Raw genomic sequence first — 17,420 nt, forward strand, 5'->3', positions numbered from 1 at the left:
AGTTTCTATGAAGTTAGGTGTTCTGAGTGTTCTCCACCAGTTTTTCTCATCCCCCAGCTGCTAGCTTTGTACAAGTGAAGTGTACAATAGTGAAGAGTAACGAGGAAAAGAAGTAAGAATATATACAAGAAGAATATATATATAAGAAGAAGAAGAAGAAGAGAGAAGGAAAGAAAAAGAAAGAAAAAAGAAAAAAAAGAAAGAAAGAAAGGAAGAGGGATTAAGAAGAAGAAGAAGAAGAAGAAGAAGAAGAAGAAGAAGAAGAAGAAGAAGAAGAAGAAGAAGAAGAAGAAGACACACACACTCTCACAAAGAGGTCGAGGGGATTAAAGACAGCTCTTCATATAGATGCTCTCTCTCTCTCTCTCTCTCTCTCTCTCTCTCTCTCTCTGAAAGTTTCTCTAATATCAAGTTTTCTCAGTTGATGCTGATGATGATGATGATGAGAGGAGGAGGAGGAGGAGGAGGAGGAGGAGGAGGAGGAGGAGGAGGAGGAAAAAGAACAAGAAGAAGAAGAAGAAGAAGAAGAAGAAGAAGAAGAAGAATAAGGAGGAGGAGGAGGAGGAGGAGGAGGAGGAGGAGGAGGAGGAGGAGGAGGAGGAGGAGGAGGAATAAGTAGGAGGAGGAGGAGGAAGAGGAAAAAGAACAAGAACAAGAACAAGAACAAGAAGAACAAGGAGGAGGAGGAGGAGGAGGAGGAGGAGGAGGAGGAGGAGGAAAGAATGGATGAGATAAGGAACTCAAGTTAAGGAAACAAGTGTAAATAGATTAGGATGGAGAACAGGTGAAAAGGTAACAGCCTCCTACACTGATGCAGTCATCTGGAAACAGCACACTCCTGCCTCTTCTTAATCTTGCCACACCAAAATCTCTCAACCAAGAGATTTTAATCTTATTGCATTTTCAATACAAAGGATGTGAGTTTAGTGCCATTTAGTTTAGCGTAACAGAGGCATACAGAGTTGTACTACTGAGGACTCAAAGCAAGCTGTTTTTGACAAAATATCCAAACCCTCCCTGTGTGTGAGGAGAGATACACCATGTTTTTGTTAGTGTTTCAAAGGGAATTTGATGTACCCACTCACACACACACAATCTCCATTACTTTGTACCACATTGAGCTGCCTCAACATCCACCTAAATGCTGACAACATCAAACACAAAGAAAGAGATGTTGAATGTTTTCCGTTGCTAATATTTTTGCAAGCATCTGGTTATTTCTTACAACATGTATCTTGATTGCCCCTTAGGATGTGATGAGACCATATCTGCTCTCTTAGACTAAGTGCGCATGCACGCACACACGCACACAGCTTAGGCTCATGCCCTGTACAATACAACTAGGTAAATACACACACACACACACACACACACACACACACACACACACACACACACACACACACACACACAGGAGGGTAAGACTGCTAGCCTTGCACTCCAGCCAAGAGACAAGATGACAACTATTCAGCTAACATCCAGTACCTATTCACTGATGGGTAAACAATGCCGTCCTCGGCACGCAGACTCTGCCTCCGGGTGATACCTGTGGATTTGTCCGTTGTTGTGGAAATACTCAAGGCCCTTCAGTACTTCCCTAAGTGCTGTGGCGATAACTGCCTCGTCAAACACTCCGTGCCTGCAGCCTGTACTCTCATCCTGCAAGAAAGGCTTGTTTAATGGATCACTGATGAAAGGAGTGCACTTTTATTAGGAGAATTTTCAAGATGGTAAATATGTACAGTCAAAATGTAGTATTGTATGCAAGAAATGTCATAAGTGTAATAAAGGCAAGTACATATATCATATTTGACAGTAACTATGTATGGTTAAAATGTAATGATACATTGTAATGACAAATGTCAGAGTGTAATAAAGACATATATATTATGTTTGACAGCATATCACAATAGAAATATTACATCTCCATTTCATGACAGCATATCTAAGAAACAAGTTTTCAGTGTATTAACCTAACCTAACCTAACCTAAAAATCAAGGTCTAATCTTTTCACTTTTTTTTTTTTTTTTTTTTATCTTCATGTTTTGTCTGTTATTGAAGCATACTAGCTTTGCATATTTTAATGCAGTGTGATTGGCATCTCATGTAGTATTATTTTTAATTTTTTTTTTTTTTTTACTTCCTGTACTAATGAAACACTTTTCAGTGAATGATAATACTGTCACCTTGTGGCAACACAAGAGCTTGTAAGTACAGTATGAAGTGCACCCATTGTGTTTCTCTTGAGGCCAATTCTGATCACATTTTCTTTTGTGTTAATGAAACATCATGTCAATGAAATTCTCTGACATTCAGCTTTCACAAAAATACTGTATCACAGTTTTGGGATGAGAGATCCTCTGAAAATCTTCCAACTTCCATACCACTCTCTTCCTTTTGAATTCACACATGCTTTACATCCTTGGTTTGAATTAACAACATTCCACTGGAAGGAGATGCCTCACGTTCCCTCATCTCTCTTTGTTTCACAGCAGGCACAGATATGCTGTCGTGGCACTGTGTCCAGCAGGAAGCCGAACGGGCGCAAGCCCAAGACCGCAAACCCGGCTTCGGCCACAACAGCATAACTACACCCACTGTGAAACAAAGACAGATTAGAATGTTGTGAATATGAAAATATTTCATTACCAGTCATTCTCTGAAGTATGACAAGTGATTTATCCATGGAGTTAAGTACAGAAAGTACAGTAACTCCCTGATAATTAACATGAGAAGACAAATATTCCACACACACAAGTATCAGCAGGCCAACATAACAATCTACAACCAGCAATAGCTGAGAAAATTGTGAAAAAAATCTACCATGTTAAATATGCTTTGGATATAATACAGAATGCCTGGAGACACCTTTTATGAAGATCAGTATGAGAATGTCCAACACTGGTATTAGGAGTGATATGTTGAAAAGATGTTCTTGAATAATCAGCATACTTGTTCACTGACCACTTTTGGTGCCCTTGTTTTGAAAGAAAGTTTCGTCTCACCCTGAGACTGAGAACTTTGAGATACGTACTTTCCATATTTTCATTATTTTCAACCAAGATCATAAAGATAGTGTGTGCTTATATAAAGTGTTTCAATGATAACCATTGACTGTACCATTATATAAGATAGATAAAGGATTTAAATATACTTGTTAAAACTTAGGAAAACAGACACAATTAGTTTCTTTACGTCATCAGCGTAAAGCGAGAGAGAGAGAGAGAGAGAGAGAGAGAGAGAGAGAGAGAGAGAGAGAGAGAGAGAGAGAGAGAGAGAGAGAGAGAGAGAGAGAGAGAGAGAGAGAGAGAGAGAGAGAGAGATAAGATACTAACTCCTGAACTAGGATGAGATAACAGTACAGTTAATATACCTATCAGCAATGACTTATAATGTGATGTCAGAGGGCAGATGTTGTGATAACATTCCATCTTTGGTAATTCTTCTTTTATAAGTGTTGTGGCCAAGATAAAATCTCACCCCATTGGCCAGTCACCAATAAGCCTCACTAAGCCAGTCACCAATAAGCCTCAATAAGCCACAAGTCATTTAGCCAATAAGCTAGTACGAGGAGGAGGAGGAGGAGGAGGAGGAGGAGGAGGAGGAGGAGGAGGAGGAGGAGGAGGAGGAGGAGGAGGAGGAGGAATAAGAAGGAGGACGAGAAGGAGGAGGAGGAATAAGGAGGAGGAGGAGAAGGAGAAGGAGGAGGAGGAGGAGGAGGAGGAGGAGGAGGAGGAGGAGGAGGAGGAGGAGGAGGAGGAGGAGGAATACAAAGGAATACAAAGGAAAGCCAAACAGCAACAAACCTTTTGGTCCTTGCAAGGCTGTTTGGTAACTACTTCTAACTAGCTACAGTGAAGAGAGACAGGACAGCATAGCAGAAGGCTCCTCCCCAGGAGGAGGAGGAGGAGGAGGAGGAGGAATAAGAAGGAGGACGAGAAGGAGGAGGAGGAGGAGGAGGAGGAGGAGGAGGAGGAGGAGGAGGAGGAGGAGGAGGAGGAGGAGGAGGAGGAGGAATAAGAAGGAGGACGAGAAGGAGGAGGAGAAATAAGGAGGAGGAGGAGGAGGAGGAGGAGGAGGAGGAGGAGGAGGAGGAGGAGGAGGAGGAGGAGGAGGAGGAGGAGGAATAAGAAGGAGGACGAGAAGGAGGAGGAGGAATAAGGAGAAGGAGGAGGAAAAAGAAGAATAAAGTGAATGAGTGTTGTGGGCATAGCATTGCACCAGTACCTGCATAAGTTAGTAAAGCTGTGAGACACCTCACATGCCTTGCCTGTCACCGCTTGTGCCGGCTGGCAATGCAGAACACAATCTCCAGTACTCCGTGGTTAGGCTGACAGTTCTGTGGGAATGGAAGATCATTAGATTTTCACTCGTATCAAGTTGAATTGGTTTAGCTGACACACACTCTCTCTCTCTCTCTCTCTCTCTCAATTGATTGCAAAGACCACAAAGATGATTAGCAGAGGTTTTCGTGAGTGATTCTCCTGTTAGTAATGTAGGAATGTTAATTTGTCACTAAAACCATAAAAAAAACATCTTTAAAAACCTGTGCCACTTTGAATAGTGCCTTTTAAAAGTGTGTTTCTCCCATCAGTACAGTAGAAATGCAGTTATTTATTTACATTTTATATATAACACACACACACACACACACACACAGAGGTGGTCTGGCAGGGAAGTGTTATGAGAGATGTATAAACCCATAGCAAGGCAAGGCACACAGCTTTCACACTCACCTCACACTCACAACACACTTTCAACACCTTAACCTTTGTTGGGGAAGAAAATCACTAAAATATCACCCTTATTCTCACTTATTATCACCCTTACCTCACTTACCTCCCTTATTCTCACTCACAACACTCTTTCTTCGCATTAACCCTTGTTGGGGAAGAGAAACACTGAAATATCACCCTTATTCTCATTTATCACCCTTACCTTATTTATTACCACCCTTAACTCACTTATTACCACCCTTATTCTCACTCACAACACTATTTCCTCGCATTAACCTTTGTTGGGGAAGAGAAGCACTAAAATATTATCTCCTACGAATTTATTAAGCCAGCACTCATCACTTTAGCCCTTGATGGAGACGAAAAGCACTCCTCCCCTATCCTTACAAGAGCACTCACTAAAATCTTATGTCCATATACCAAAACCAAACACAATTTTCCCCCTCACCCTCACACTCACTCACTCAAGCCCTTAAGAACGTAAGAAATAAGGGAAGCTGCAAGAAGCGACCATGCTTACAGATGGCAGTCCCTCTGTGAAATATACCTAAATATTTCCATGTTATTCCCAGATTTTTAAGCTTGTACCCGTTATTTCTTGTTCTACCCTGGTTGCTGATACTAAATATTTTGCTTACGTCTCCCTTGTTATAACTCTTATACCAATTAAAGACTTGTATCAGGAGAGAGAGAGAGAGAGAGGGTGCCTATCCTGTATAACATAATAAAAATATTCCCAAAAGGAAGCCCTTATGTAATCTCAGATATCTTAACAGTCACGTCTCCCAGCGCTGTCATTTTGCCAACATACATTCCTCATTCACTTCACAATAAAATTTGACGGCTAACTTACCCGTTTGAGGTGAAATAACGAAGATTAAAGAGCGATTAATATATCCACTGCACTACACTCGATCGGCTTCCAACTAGCCTACTCCCACATCATTTATTCTATTTTTATTTATTTGCTTATTACTTGTTTTTTTTTCACATAAATGTTTGTTTTGAGTTTTTGTTTATTTAATTTTTGGTTGTTTTGTGTTTTGTTCTGTTTTATGAGTTAATTATTTTGTTGATCTCGTCATTCATTAATAAAATTCTTGATCCATTTATTTGCTTTATTCTTGTGTGTGTGTATAATTATATATATTTTATAATGTTAAGAGTTAATTCTTTTTTTCTTGTGTGTTTTTCTGTTTTTTTTTTCTGTTTTGTGTCTCGAAAAAGAAAATCAGATTATTTATTTCATCTTCGAATGTGGAGCAGTTTTGTTTATTTATTTATTTAATTTTGCCTAAATCAATCGTTTTTAATTGCAGTTTTCAGTAGAAACGTTTATTCTGGCTTTTTATTATGTTTATTTCTCAGTTTTGTGACTATATTATATTTTTTGAGACTTGTGAAGGCTAGCTGATAAACACTGACTACTAACCCTTTAACTACTAAGAAACACCATTTATCTCTCTCCCTCGCCAGCCTCCCTATTGCCAACTGTCTTCCACATCTACATAATCAGGAAACCATGTCAAAAAAAACTACTTATGGGATGCTGGCGTTAACCATATAACTGGGTAGCCTATCTCCACTCCTTCGCCAACATCTAAACACAAACCTATCTAGAGTTATTTTAGGATTATTTACCATGACGAAATTGTTATATCAAGTTGTTTTATATATTAAAATGTTTCCATCATGCCCACATACACACACAAAACCATTTAATTTGTAAACAACAAACATGTGTAGCCTATCATTTACCTAGTGTTATTTTCTGATTACATACCGTGAGAAAATTACTTATATTACCTTTATTAGTTTGTTTTATTTATTAAAATATTTCTTTAATGCTTCCATGCACACACACAAAACCATTTCTTTCGTAAACACAAAGTTATTTAGGCTATAATCTAATATCATTTCCTGATTCTTATAATGACTACTAGATTACAAATGGAAGTTTCTTTGCTTTAAATTTCTCATTTTTCTCTCTATTTCCTTTTATTAAATCTTGCTACACACCTCAAAGCCTTCCCTCTCATTAATATTCGTATATTTGTGCCTATAAAACTCTAAGTATTTCATATTTTCGTGTCATTCTTCCATTTATTCATATTCATACACTTTTCACTATTCTGTTTCTCTTATTCTTCTATTTTCTTTTATTTTGTTCAGCTTATATTCCGTCTCCTCTTGTTAAGACTAATTAAAGGTCATTCTAGTTCCTCTCAGTCTCTATTTAAATTAAGAAAAAATGCACAGAAATTAGCATAGCTCTCAAGGATGTTTCTCCTGTTAAGAATGCAGAAATCTTGCTAATCTGACACTAAAACTCTATAAAAAACACCTTTAAAAACCTATGTCAATTTAAATCAAGGCACAGAAGTATTATTCTTTATCTAAATTAAGAGAAAGTGCACAGAAATTAGCCTAGTTCTCAAAGATGTTTCTCCTGTTAAGAATGCAGAAATCTTGCTAATCTGACACTAAAACTCTATAAAAAACACCTTTAAAAACCTATGTCAATTTAAATAAAGGCACAGAAGTATTATTCTTTATCTAAATTAAGAGAAAGTGCACAGAAATTAGCCTAGTTCTCAAAGATGTTTCTCCTGTTAAGAATGCAGAAATCTTGCTAATCTGACACTAAAACTCTATAAAACCACCTTTAAAAACCTATGTCAATTTAAATAAAGGCACAGAAGTGTTATTTTTTATTTAAATTAAGAGAAAGGGCACAGAAATTAGGCTAGTTCTCAAGGAAGTTTCTCCTGTTAAGAATGCAGAAATCTTGATAATTTGTCACTAAAACTCTATAAAAAACACCTTTATAAACTTATGTCAATTTAAATAAAGGCACAGAAGTATTATTCTTTATCTAAATTAAGAGAAAGGGCACAGAAATTAGCCTAGTTCTCAAGGATGTTTCTCATGTTAAGAATGCAAAAATCTTGCTAATCTGACACTGAAATTATATATATAAAATAAAAAAAAAAACACCCTTTAAAACCCGTGTCAGTTTAAATAACCCTTTTAAATGCAGTTGTCTGGGGCAGAAGGGTTAATCTTTTCTGGTAAAGTAGATGATGCACTAATAAGGAAAATATATTGCAGAATGATAAAAAAAAACACCCTTTAAAACCTGGTCAGTTTAAATAACCCTTTTAAATGCAGTTGTCTGGGGCAGAAGGGTTAATCTTTTCTGGGAAAGTAGATGATGCAATAATAGGAAGGAAAATATATTGCAGAATGAAAATAGAAACAAATAGTGGAAGAGGTGGATGAAAATAAACAGGTAGGAGTGAAATATGAGTTTTTTGTGGATGAAAATGACTGAGAGGAACTAAAATGACCTTTAATTAGTCTTAACAAGAGGAGACGGAATATAAGCTGAACAAAATAATAGAAAATAGAAGAATAAGAGAAATTGAATAGTGAAAAGTGTATGTATATGAATAAATGGAAGAATAACATGAAAATATGAAATAGTTTCGAGTTTTATAAAAGATAGGCACAAATATACGAATATTAATGAGAGAGAAGGCTTTGAGATGTGTAGCAAAATTTAATAAAAGGAAATAGAGAGAAAAATGAGAAATTTAAGGGAAAAAAAAACTTCCATTTGTAATCTAGTAGTCATAAGAATCAGGAAATAATATTAGATTATAGCCTAAATAACTTTGTGTTTACGAAAGAAATGGTTGTGTGTGTGTGCATGGAAGCATTAAAGAAGCAGTTTAATAAATAAAACATACTAATAAAAGTAATATGAGTAATTTTCTCACGGTATGTAATCAGAAAATAACACTATGTAAATGATAGGCTACACATGTTTGTTGTTTACAAATTAAATGGTTTTGTGTGTGTATGTGGGCATGATGGAAACATTTTAATATATAAAACAACTTGATATAACAATTTTGTCAATTTAAATAATTATAAAATAACTGTAGATGACATTATAAGGTAGATAGGTTTGTGTTTAGATGTTGGCGAAGAGTGGAGATAGGCTACGCAGTTATATGGTTAACGCCAGCATCCCATAAGTAGTTTTTTTGACATGGTTTCCTGATTATATAGATGTGGAAGACAGTTGGCAATAGGGAGGCTGGCGAGGGAGAGAGATAAATGGTGTTTGTTAGTAGTTAAAGGGTTAGTAGTCAGGGTTTATCAGCTACCTTTCACAAGTGTCCAAACATATAATATAAAGTCATAAAACTGAGAAATAAACAGAATAAAAAATAAGAATAAACGTTTCTACTGAAAACAGCGATTAAAAACGATTGATTTAGGCAAAATTAAATAAGTAAACAAAACTTCTCCACATTCGAAGATGAAATAAATAGTCTGATTTTCTTTTTTGAAACGCGAAACAGAAAAAAAAAAACCAGACAAACAAACGAGAAAAAAATAATTAACTCTTAATATTATAAAAATACGTAATTATATATACACACGAAAAAAAACAAATAAATGGATCAATAATTTTATTAATGAATGACGAAATCAACGAAATAATTAACTCATAAGACAAAACAAAAAACAAAACAAGTAACAATTAAATAAACAGAAAAATCAAAACAAACATTTCCGTGAAAAAACAATAACATTAATAAACAAATAAATAAATAAAAAATAAATAAATAAACCTGACAGGTGGGAGTTTGATGCGAGTCTTGAATATAGTGCAGTGGAAATATTAATCGCTCTTTAATCTTCGTTATTTCACCTCAAACGAGTAAGTTAACCATCAGATTTTATTGTGCAATGAATGAGGAATGAATGCTGGAAAAATGACAGCGCTGGGAGACATGACTGTTCAGATAACCGAGATTACATAAGGACTTCTTTTTGGGAATATTTAGATAATGTTATATGGGATTGTCACCCTTTCTCTCTCTCTCTCTCTCTCTCTCTCTCTCTCTCTCTCTCTCTCTCTCTCTCTCTCTCTCTCTCTCTCTCTCTCTCTCGGTAATGTTAGGTAAGAAAGTTTTAATTAGTAGGACCTTAGAAAAATTTACTTAAAATGTCATGTTTTCTCTCTTCCGTTCCTCTTGTATCAGGTTTTTCTCTAAAATCTTGAGAACTAGGCCAATTTCTGTGTCCTTTCTCTTAATTTAAATAAAGAATTACACTTCTGTGCCTCTATTAAAACTGACAAAGGTTTTAAAGGTGTTTTTATAGTGTTTTAGTGGAAGATAAGCAAGATTTCTGCATTCTTAACAGGGGAAACCTGGCTAATTCCTGTGGCCTTTCTGTTAACGCGGTCCTTTCCCTGTATATAATTGCAAAGCCTCTATTGCTGTATATTTTGTGCGTTCAGAAACATTATTGCTATTCTGTTCTCCCCCACAATCTTAATTCATCAGATTTGCTTTCCTTTTAGGCAATGGCATCTTGAACTAATGCCCCTAACAGAATATATTTTAAATTTCTCGCTATAGGTCTTATTTACTGCCTCTCATCTTTATTGCAGTTCCTATAAATATAATAAGGAAGAGGAAATATCAATGTAGGCATTTATTGAACTAAAACCCAGCTGAGTACGATAATTTTATAGGTTTATATGCGAGGCCGATGTAAACAAGGACCCAGACCAAGACCAAGATGGAGGATCGAAAGCCGCTGTGGATGTGGTGTTAGGAATTGAAATGTAAAGATTCCCGGTATAATAGGCCACGAAGAGGGACGGAAATAAGAGGAATTAACTATTTCCTGCCCCTGGAATAGTCAAGGTAAGGGAAATAAGGTGTGGAAGGCCGGGAAATAAGGAAACTGAGAGGGTGATAAGGGCAGGGGATGTTTGGGTCAAATTAGCGGATTTTTATATTATTTTCGAGTTGTTTGTTCATTGTTGGTGTTATTTTTTCAATATGGCGTTCGTTTGGGTACGTTAGATATGTTTGCCATTCCTGTATCAGTTATTTCATCTTAATTTCCTTGTTTGTTTGTTTGTTTGTTTGTTTGATACAGGGGAATATTGGGATCCTTGCCTAGCTGAAAGAGAGGATACACACACACACACACACACACACACACACACACACACACACACACACAGAGAGAGAGAGAGAGAGAGAGAGAGAGAGAGAGAGAGAGAGAGAGAGAGGACCCCAGTACACCACTAGTGAGGTGTTGTGGTCCCTGGCTGTCTGTGTGGTGTTAGTTGCCAGCTGTGCATTAGTGAAGCCAACCATTGCACTCATTATTTCATATATCTCACAAATACACTGAGAGAGAGAGAGAGAGAGAGAGAGAGAGAGAGAGAGAGAGAGAGAGAGAGAGAGAGAGAGACCCCAGTACACCACTAGTGACGTGTTGTGGTCCCTGGCTGGCTGGGTGGTTATATATCTCACAAATACACTGAGAGAGAGAGAGAGAGAGAGAGAGAGAGAGAGAGAGAGAGAGAGAGAGAGAGAGAGAGGACCCAAGTACAGCATTATTGACTTTATTGATGTGACAAGTACACGGTTTTCATTGTAATATTTAGTTTAACTTATAAAAATATGGATTATTATTGTTACTTTTATTGTTTTATGAATTAGATGGTAAGTTTTTACTGGAATATATTGTGTAATTGTAATATAACAATGATTTTGGCCTGGCTTGGCTTAATTCAAGGCACACTGACGGAAATTAAATAGATAAATAAATAAATAAATATTCAACATTATTTTCAAATTAATTAATTGATAAATAATTAAATAAGCTTGTATTCTTATACTTTATATGAGTGAAACAGACACACACACACACACACACACACACACACACACACACACACACACACAAAGAATAACTGATAAAATGAATAATTACAGTCGATATGAAGGGTTAAATAAGGTGAATTCTGATTGGCCGGTGGGAGGGAAAGGCTTAAGGGCTTGGCCAGTCGTGGCGCTTCGCGAATGGGGTCTGTTCCGAGGCAAATATGGTGTCATGGCCTCGGGAAACGCAGAATTTTGATTGGAGTTGGTTTTTTGTTTGTTTTTAAGCTCAGAATTAATCAAACTAATTGCCAAAAAGCAACAGAGACATCAATTAACATCTTCACATGTAATACCACAATTATTTCCGGATCACCTGAAGATCCGCCACCCCAGATTGTCTCACCTGAAGATCCGCCACCCCAGACTCTCTCACTTGGTTAGGTTAGGTTAGGTTAGGTTAGCCTTACCTAACCTAACCTAACAACATGAATGCATTAAAAAACTGAGTGGATATAAAATGCAGAAAAAAAGTTTACTTCATTAAAAGTATGGGATCACCTGAAGATCTGCCACCCCGGATTGTCTCATCTGAAGATCTGCCACCCCGAGTGCGGCTGGGGTGGCGGATCTTCAGGTGATCCTTATTTCCTATGAATTCAACACCAGGAAGTTTTCAATGGTCATCACCAGACGCAGCGTCCTACCACAGCTTCAACAGCAGGCAGCACTCGGACACTGCCGACAACTAGTCCCCTGTGAGCAGCATGCAGTGATATCACCAGATGCACAGCACAAGAAGAGCCAGTGACATTATTCACTGCCTCAAATAATCTTGTTTTCCAGAACAGTGATTATTGTGCTTATCATACACCAATAATTGTATATCTTGGTATTTTTTTTTATTTTATTTATTTGTGTATTTTCATGCTAAGATTACATGAAAATAATTGTATATCTTATTGTTTTTTGTACTGTTTTTATTGATTTATTTGTTTCTGTGCTTAAATTAACATAGAAATACTATTATTTTGTATTATTTTGTTCAGATTACATAAAAAAAATAATTGCATCTCTTATTATTTTTGTATTATCTTATTTAAACAGTAATTATTGCAATTGTTTAATTATTGTCTCATTATTGACGCCAACTGTTGACTGGGAACCCGCAACCTAACCTAGCATTGTTTTTTATTATTATTATTATTAATTATTGTTGTTGTTGTTGTTGTTGTTAAGCCCTGTCTAATTTATTTTATATATTGCAGTAGTGTGTGTGCTGGGAGGACCTGAGCCACCTCCACCCCACCCTGCCCTGACACACTGGATCCCCACCAAACCTCTCCCTGCCCCTCCCTGTGGGGGAGGAGGAGGTCTGCGCCCCGCCCGCCCCGGCCCAATCACCTTCAGGCTTGGGGCAAAGGGTGCGCTGCGGCTGCCCCGCCCTGACCTGAAGGGCTTCCTGCCACAGGAGGAGGAGGAGGAGGAGGAAGAGGCGCGGGTGCCCCCCCGGGGGACACGACAGCGGCTACGACGAGCCCTCCGTCCTGCACCCCCCGGCCCCCGAGCCCCGCCCCACCCACCATCAGCCACACCAGTCCCTACCACAGCCTCTGTCCCCCGCCCCACACCAGGAGCGACTCAGAGCTGCCCTCCGCTGCGCCCCCTGCTCCCCCTAAAGCAGCAGCAGCAGCAGCAACAGCCACAGCAGGTGTACAGCTGGCCCTACCCTCCACAACCACAGCAGGTAAGAAGAGGCAGGCAGGCTGGTTGTCACTGCCTGTGGCACTGCAGCACTGTGGCACTCAACACAGCCACAGCAGGAGAGGCAGGGGAGAGCTCTCACACACACACACACACACACACACACACACACACACACACACACACACACACACACACACACACACACACACACACACACACACACACACACACACACACATTACTTATATAACTGTCACTAATTACACACAAGTAATTCTTTCACAGGTCAATTATCAACCCCCAAACTAACCCCCCTCCTTCCAACAGTTCCAGTACCCTTATGATGCAGCTGAGGGGACTGACACTGCCACCACCACCACCACCACTGCCACCACCGCCACAACAAGGGTTATTCAGGTGTTGCCCCAATATGCTTCAACCCCACAGCCCCACTCCCCCATGACAGTGCAGGCAGGGAATGTCATACAGGTGAGAGAGAGAGAGAGAGAGAGAGAGAGAGAGAGAGAGAGAGAGAGAGAGAAAGAGAGAAAGTTTTTTACATACAGAAAGGAGAGACAGAGATAGAAAATCAATCTTACTACTACTACTACTACTACTACTACTACTACTACTACTACTACTACTACTACTACTACTACTACTACTACTACTTCTTCCTCTTCTTCTAATACTGTTGCTACTATTACTAGTACTGCTGCTGCTGTTACCGGAAGTGATGAAAAGGGTCCTGGGGGTCTGGAGAGTGGCAGACTGCCCTCCACACCTACATTAATAATAACAACAACAACAACAATAATAATAACGAAAGCCTGAAATTTGGATGCATTTTTGTTTGTTTATTTATTTATTTATCTTTTTCGGTCAACAACAAAAGCTACCTTTGATTTTTAAGCTCTTCTTTTTAATTTTGTTCATTTTTTTCTTTCTTTCTTTCTTTAACTTCTTTTTTCTTTTGTGTTTTTTAGCATGATTTTATTTTTTGCTTCTTTTTACCTTCTGTGTGCAAACCCAAGTAAACAAATTGAATAAATATCATGGCTTCTGACTGCAGCAACAACAACAATAACCACCACCACCATCACCACCACCCACCTAATACAAGAGTTATCCAGTATTCTCAATATTTCACCACTAGTCTATCCACCTCATTAATACAACATTTAACCAGTATTCTCAATCTTTCACCACTATTTTGTCCACCTCACTAATACAAGAGTTCACCAGTATTCTCAATATTTCACCACTATTCTGTCCACCACCCTAATACAAGAGTTAATCAGTATTTGAAGGATGACCTTTGACCTACAGGGACCTTAGTAGGCCTTTTTATACATATATATTACTCTAGCACTGGCTTGTATAAATGAATAAATAAATAAATAAATCTGTCTCTCTCACTTGATGGTTGAAAAGAATGGATTACTATTGCCTGGATAGTAGTAAAGAATAGTACTGATAGTTAGAGGTGATATAATAGCCCACAATAATATTAAGAGTTAGTACAAGCCTTTAATAGTACCCAATAGTACAAAAAATAATACAAAATTATTATGAGTTAGGACACACATTAGGACAGTAATCAGTGTGTCATTTTACCTGATACTATATGTTAATAGATTCTGTTTCACACAATCTCTGTTAAATCAATACCTGGAAGTCCTGTACACACACACACACACACACACACACACACACACACACACACACACACACACACACACACACACACACACACACACACACACACATACCAGGGGAGGAACAGTGCAAGTGTGAGGCCAACGCGCTGGGCCGCCAACCTGTCGGCCTGGGTGACGCGTGAAGGGCGGCGTGGTGTTGGTGGTGGTGTCTTGGCCCTGTGGTGTCCCTAGCCTTCATGTCATTGTGATTGGTGAAATAGATGACCTCCATTACTTTTTCATCTTCCTGAGGTCACTTGCTGGTACCTCTGTGTCACCACGCTTAGGTCAGCTTTTTTTTTTTTTTTTTTTTTTCAATTTTATGTAGGAGTGACACTGGCCAAGGGCAACAAAAATCCAATAAGAAAATATGCCCACTGAAATGCCAGTGCCATAAAAGTGTCAAAGCAGTGGTCAAAAATTGATGAATAAGTGTCTTGAAACCTCCCTCTTGAAGGAATTCAAGTCATAGGAAGGTGGAAATACAGAAGCAGGCAGGGAGTTCCAGAGTTTACCCTGCCTCCCCTGTTCTTGCATTACTGGGCTGCTGGACAGGTGGCACAGCCTCATGTGTGCCCTGTCTGTCCAGCACCCTGGCTATCCTTGTGGATGGGCTGGGCACACACTGAGACACAGCACACAGCAAGGGTGTAAACTGCACCTCACTGCTTTAAATATGAGTGTACAGGTTGAGAGGCAAGGCAGCACAGCACAGCACAGCACAGCACAGCATGGCAGCTCCTTAACAACACAGCCAGTCTCTGTGTGATGTTCATTGTGTCTTGAGCATTGTATCCTTGACAAACGTGGCGTACTGAGCACATCTTCACATTGTTCTTGCCTTAATGTGAAGTATTAATGTATTACACCTCACAAGTGTAGCCACGTGGCCCCTGTGTGTTCCCGTACCTGGTGATCTCAGGAACAGTTTCAGATTTCATCACAAATATTAATAACTGCAGCAATACTTGGTGCACCCTTCACACATGACCGGGGCTGATTAGTGGGTGAGTCTGCGCCTGAACCAGCCCATCACCCAGCAGGTTGAGGCCACAAGCAGCCCAGCCCAGCATCAATAAGACCAACACCAGGGCTTACTCACCCCTAGACACAACAGCAAGACTAGTCAGAACTGAGCCGTAACACCTGTGTCTCTCTTCACCTCCACAATTATTAACATTCTTTCATTTATTGATATATTTACTGGTACATTACTTACATTACTGGTACATGAAAATTACTAATGTTGCTTTTATTCCGACAGGCTACCACCACCATGACCACCATGACCACCACCACCACCATGACCACCGCCACCACCACCACCACCACCACCACCACCACCACCACCACCACAGCACTCAGCGTGGCACAGAAGGAACAGAGCCAGGCGGAAAACAAGGACTAAGATCCACTGCCACTTCCAAATAAGGTAATACATGAATTTTCTCTCCTCCTCCTCCTTCTCCTCCTCCTCCTTCTCCTCCTCCTCCTCCTCCTCCTCCTCCTCCTCCTCCTCCTCCTCCTCCTCCTCCTCCTCCTCCTCTCCTCCTTCTCCTCCTCCTCCTCCTCCTCCTCCTCCTCCTCCTCCTCCTCCTCCTCTTCCAGCTGGTTTTTTTTTATTGTTTTACTGCTTCAATCTGTGGTTTCCTGCTTCAAAAATACAAAATATACTGTTGAAATTTTCTTATCAGTTCATGTCCTCCTCCTCCTCCTCCTCCTCCTCCTCCTCCTCCTCCTCCTCCTCCTCCTCCTCCTCCTCCTCCTCCTCCTCCTCCTCCTCCTCCTCCTCCTCCTCCCCCAATTTAAGAGGGTTAGCAGGAAATTGCCCCCTGATAATTGAATATTCAACTGAATCTCACTTCCTGTCTCAGAAATGATGTGAAAAATGGTTTTGGAAAATGTTTTGGAAGAAAATGTGTCTTGTCTTTGTTTTATGGAAAGACTGAGTTGTTGTTGTTGTTGTTGTTGTTGTTGTTGTTGTTGTTGTTGTTGTTGCTGCTGCTGCTGCTGTTGCTGTTGTTGTTGTTTATCTTGCTTATTCCTCTTCCTCCTCCTCCTCCTCCTCTTCCTCCTCCTCCTCCTCCTCCTCCTCCTCCTTTTCTTACAAGTTTATTATCATCGTTTATATTTCTCTCTCTCTCTCTCTCTCTCTCTCTCTCTCTCTCTCTCTCTCTCTCTCTCTCTCTCTCTCTCTCTCTCTCTCTCTCTCTCTCTCTCTCTCTCTCTCTCCCTTGTTCCCTTTTCTAACAAAATAAACTGATGGATAGATAAACTGATAGATATTTGGTACCATATTTTGAAACACTTCTGTGCTGTACTTCCTCTGTTTTCAAAAAGGCTCTAGATGAAGCTGTACATGTTTTTAAGTGTGTTTTTTCATGATTCTAGTGACAGATTAACAAGACTTGTACATTATTAACAGGAGAAGCACTCTTGAAAACTGGCTAATCATCTCCTTGACCTTGAAAAACAGTCTTGATAAATGAGCAAAGCATTTTTAAGTGTTTTTAAAATTGTGGTAACAGATTAACAAGACTTCTACATTATCAACAGGAGAAACACTCTTGAG

At 39.2% G+C, this 17,420-nt stretch overlaps 2 protein-coding genes across 6 annotated transcripts in view; one reads left to right on the forward strand and one right to left on the reverse strand.

Moving 5' to 3' along the window:
- LOC135101675 (uncharacterized protein K02A2.6-like) overlaps window positions 1-17,420 on the reverse strand; it is a 55,113-nt gene that overhangs the window by 31,140 nt on the left and 6,553 nt on the right. The gene's annotated exons all lie outside the window — the stretch shown is intronic.
- Window positions 1,507-17,420, forward strand: part of LOC135101080 (serine proteinase stubble-like) — an 18,197-nt gene continuing 2,283 nt past the window's right edge. The window contains exons 1-6 of the mRNA XM_064004653.1: window positions 1,507-1,648; window positions 2,494-2,626; window positions 12,039-12,199; window positions 12,710-13,188; window positions 13,476-13,637; window positions 16,113-16,280. Of these exons, the coding sequence (XP_063860723.1) occupies window positions 1,507-1,648; window positions 2,494-2,626; window positions 12,039-12,199; window positions 12,710-13,188; window positions 13,476-13,637; window positions 16,113-16,256 (1,221 nt within the window). The 3' untranslated portion in view covers window positions 16,257-16,280. The remainder of the gene's footprint in view (window positions 1,649-2,493; window positions 2,627-12,038; window positions 12,200-12,709; window positions 13,189-13,475; window positions 13,638-16,112; window positions 16,281-17,420) is intronic.

The sequence above is a fragment of the Scylla paramamosain genome, chromosome 6, assembly GCF_035594125.1.
Source record: "Scylla paramamosain isolate STU-SP2022 chromosome 6, ASM3559412v1, whole genome shotgun sequence".
NCBI classification, from domain to species: domain Eukaryota; kingdom Metazoa; phylum Arthropoda; class Malacostraca; order Decapoda; family Portunidae; genus Scylla; species Scylla paramamosain.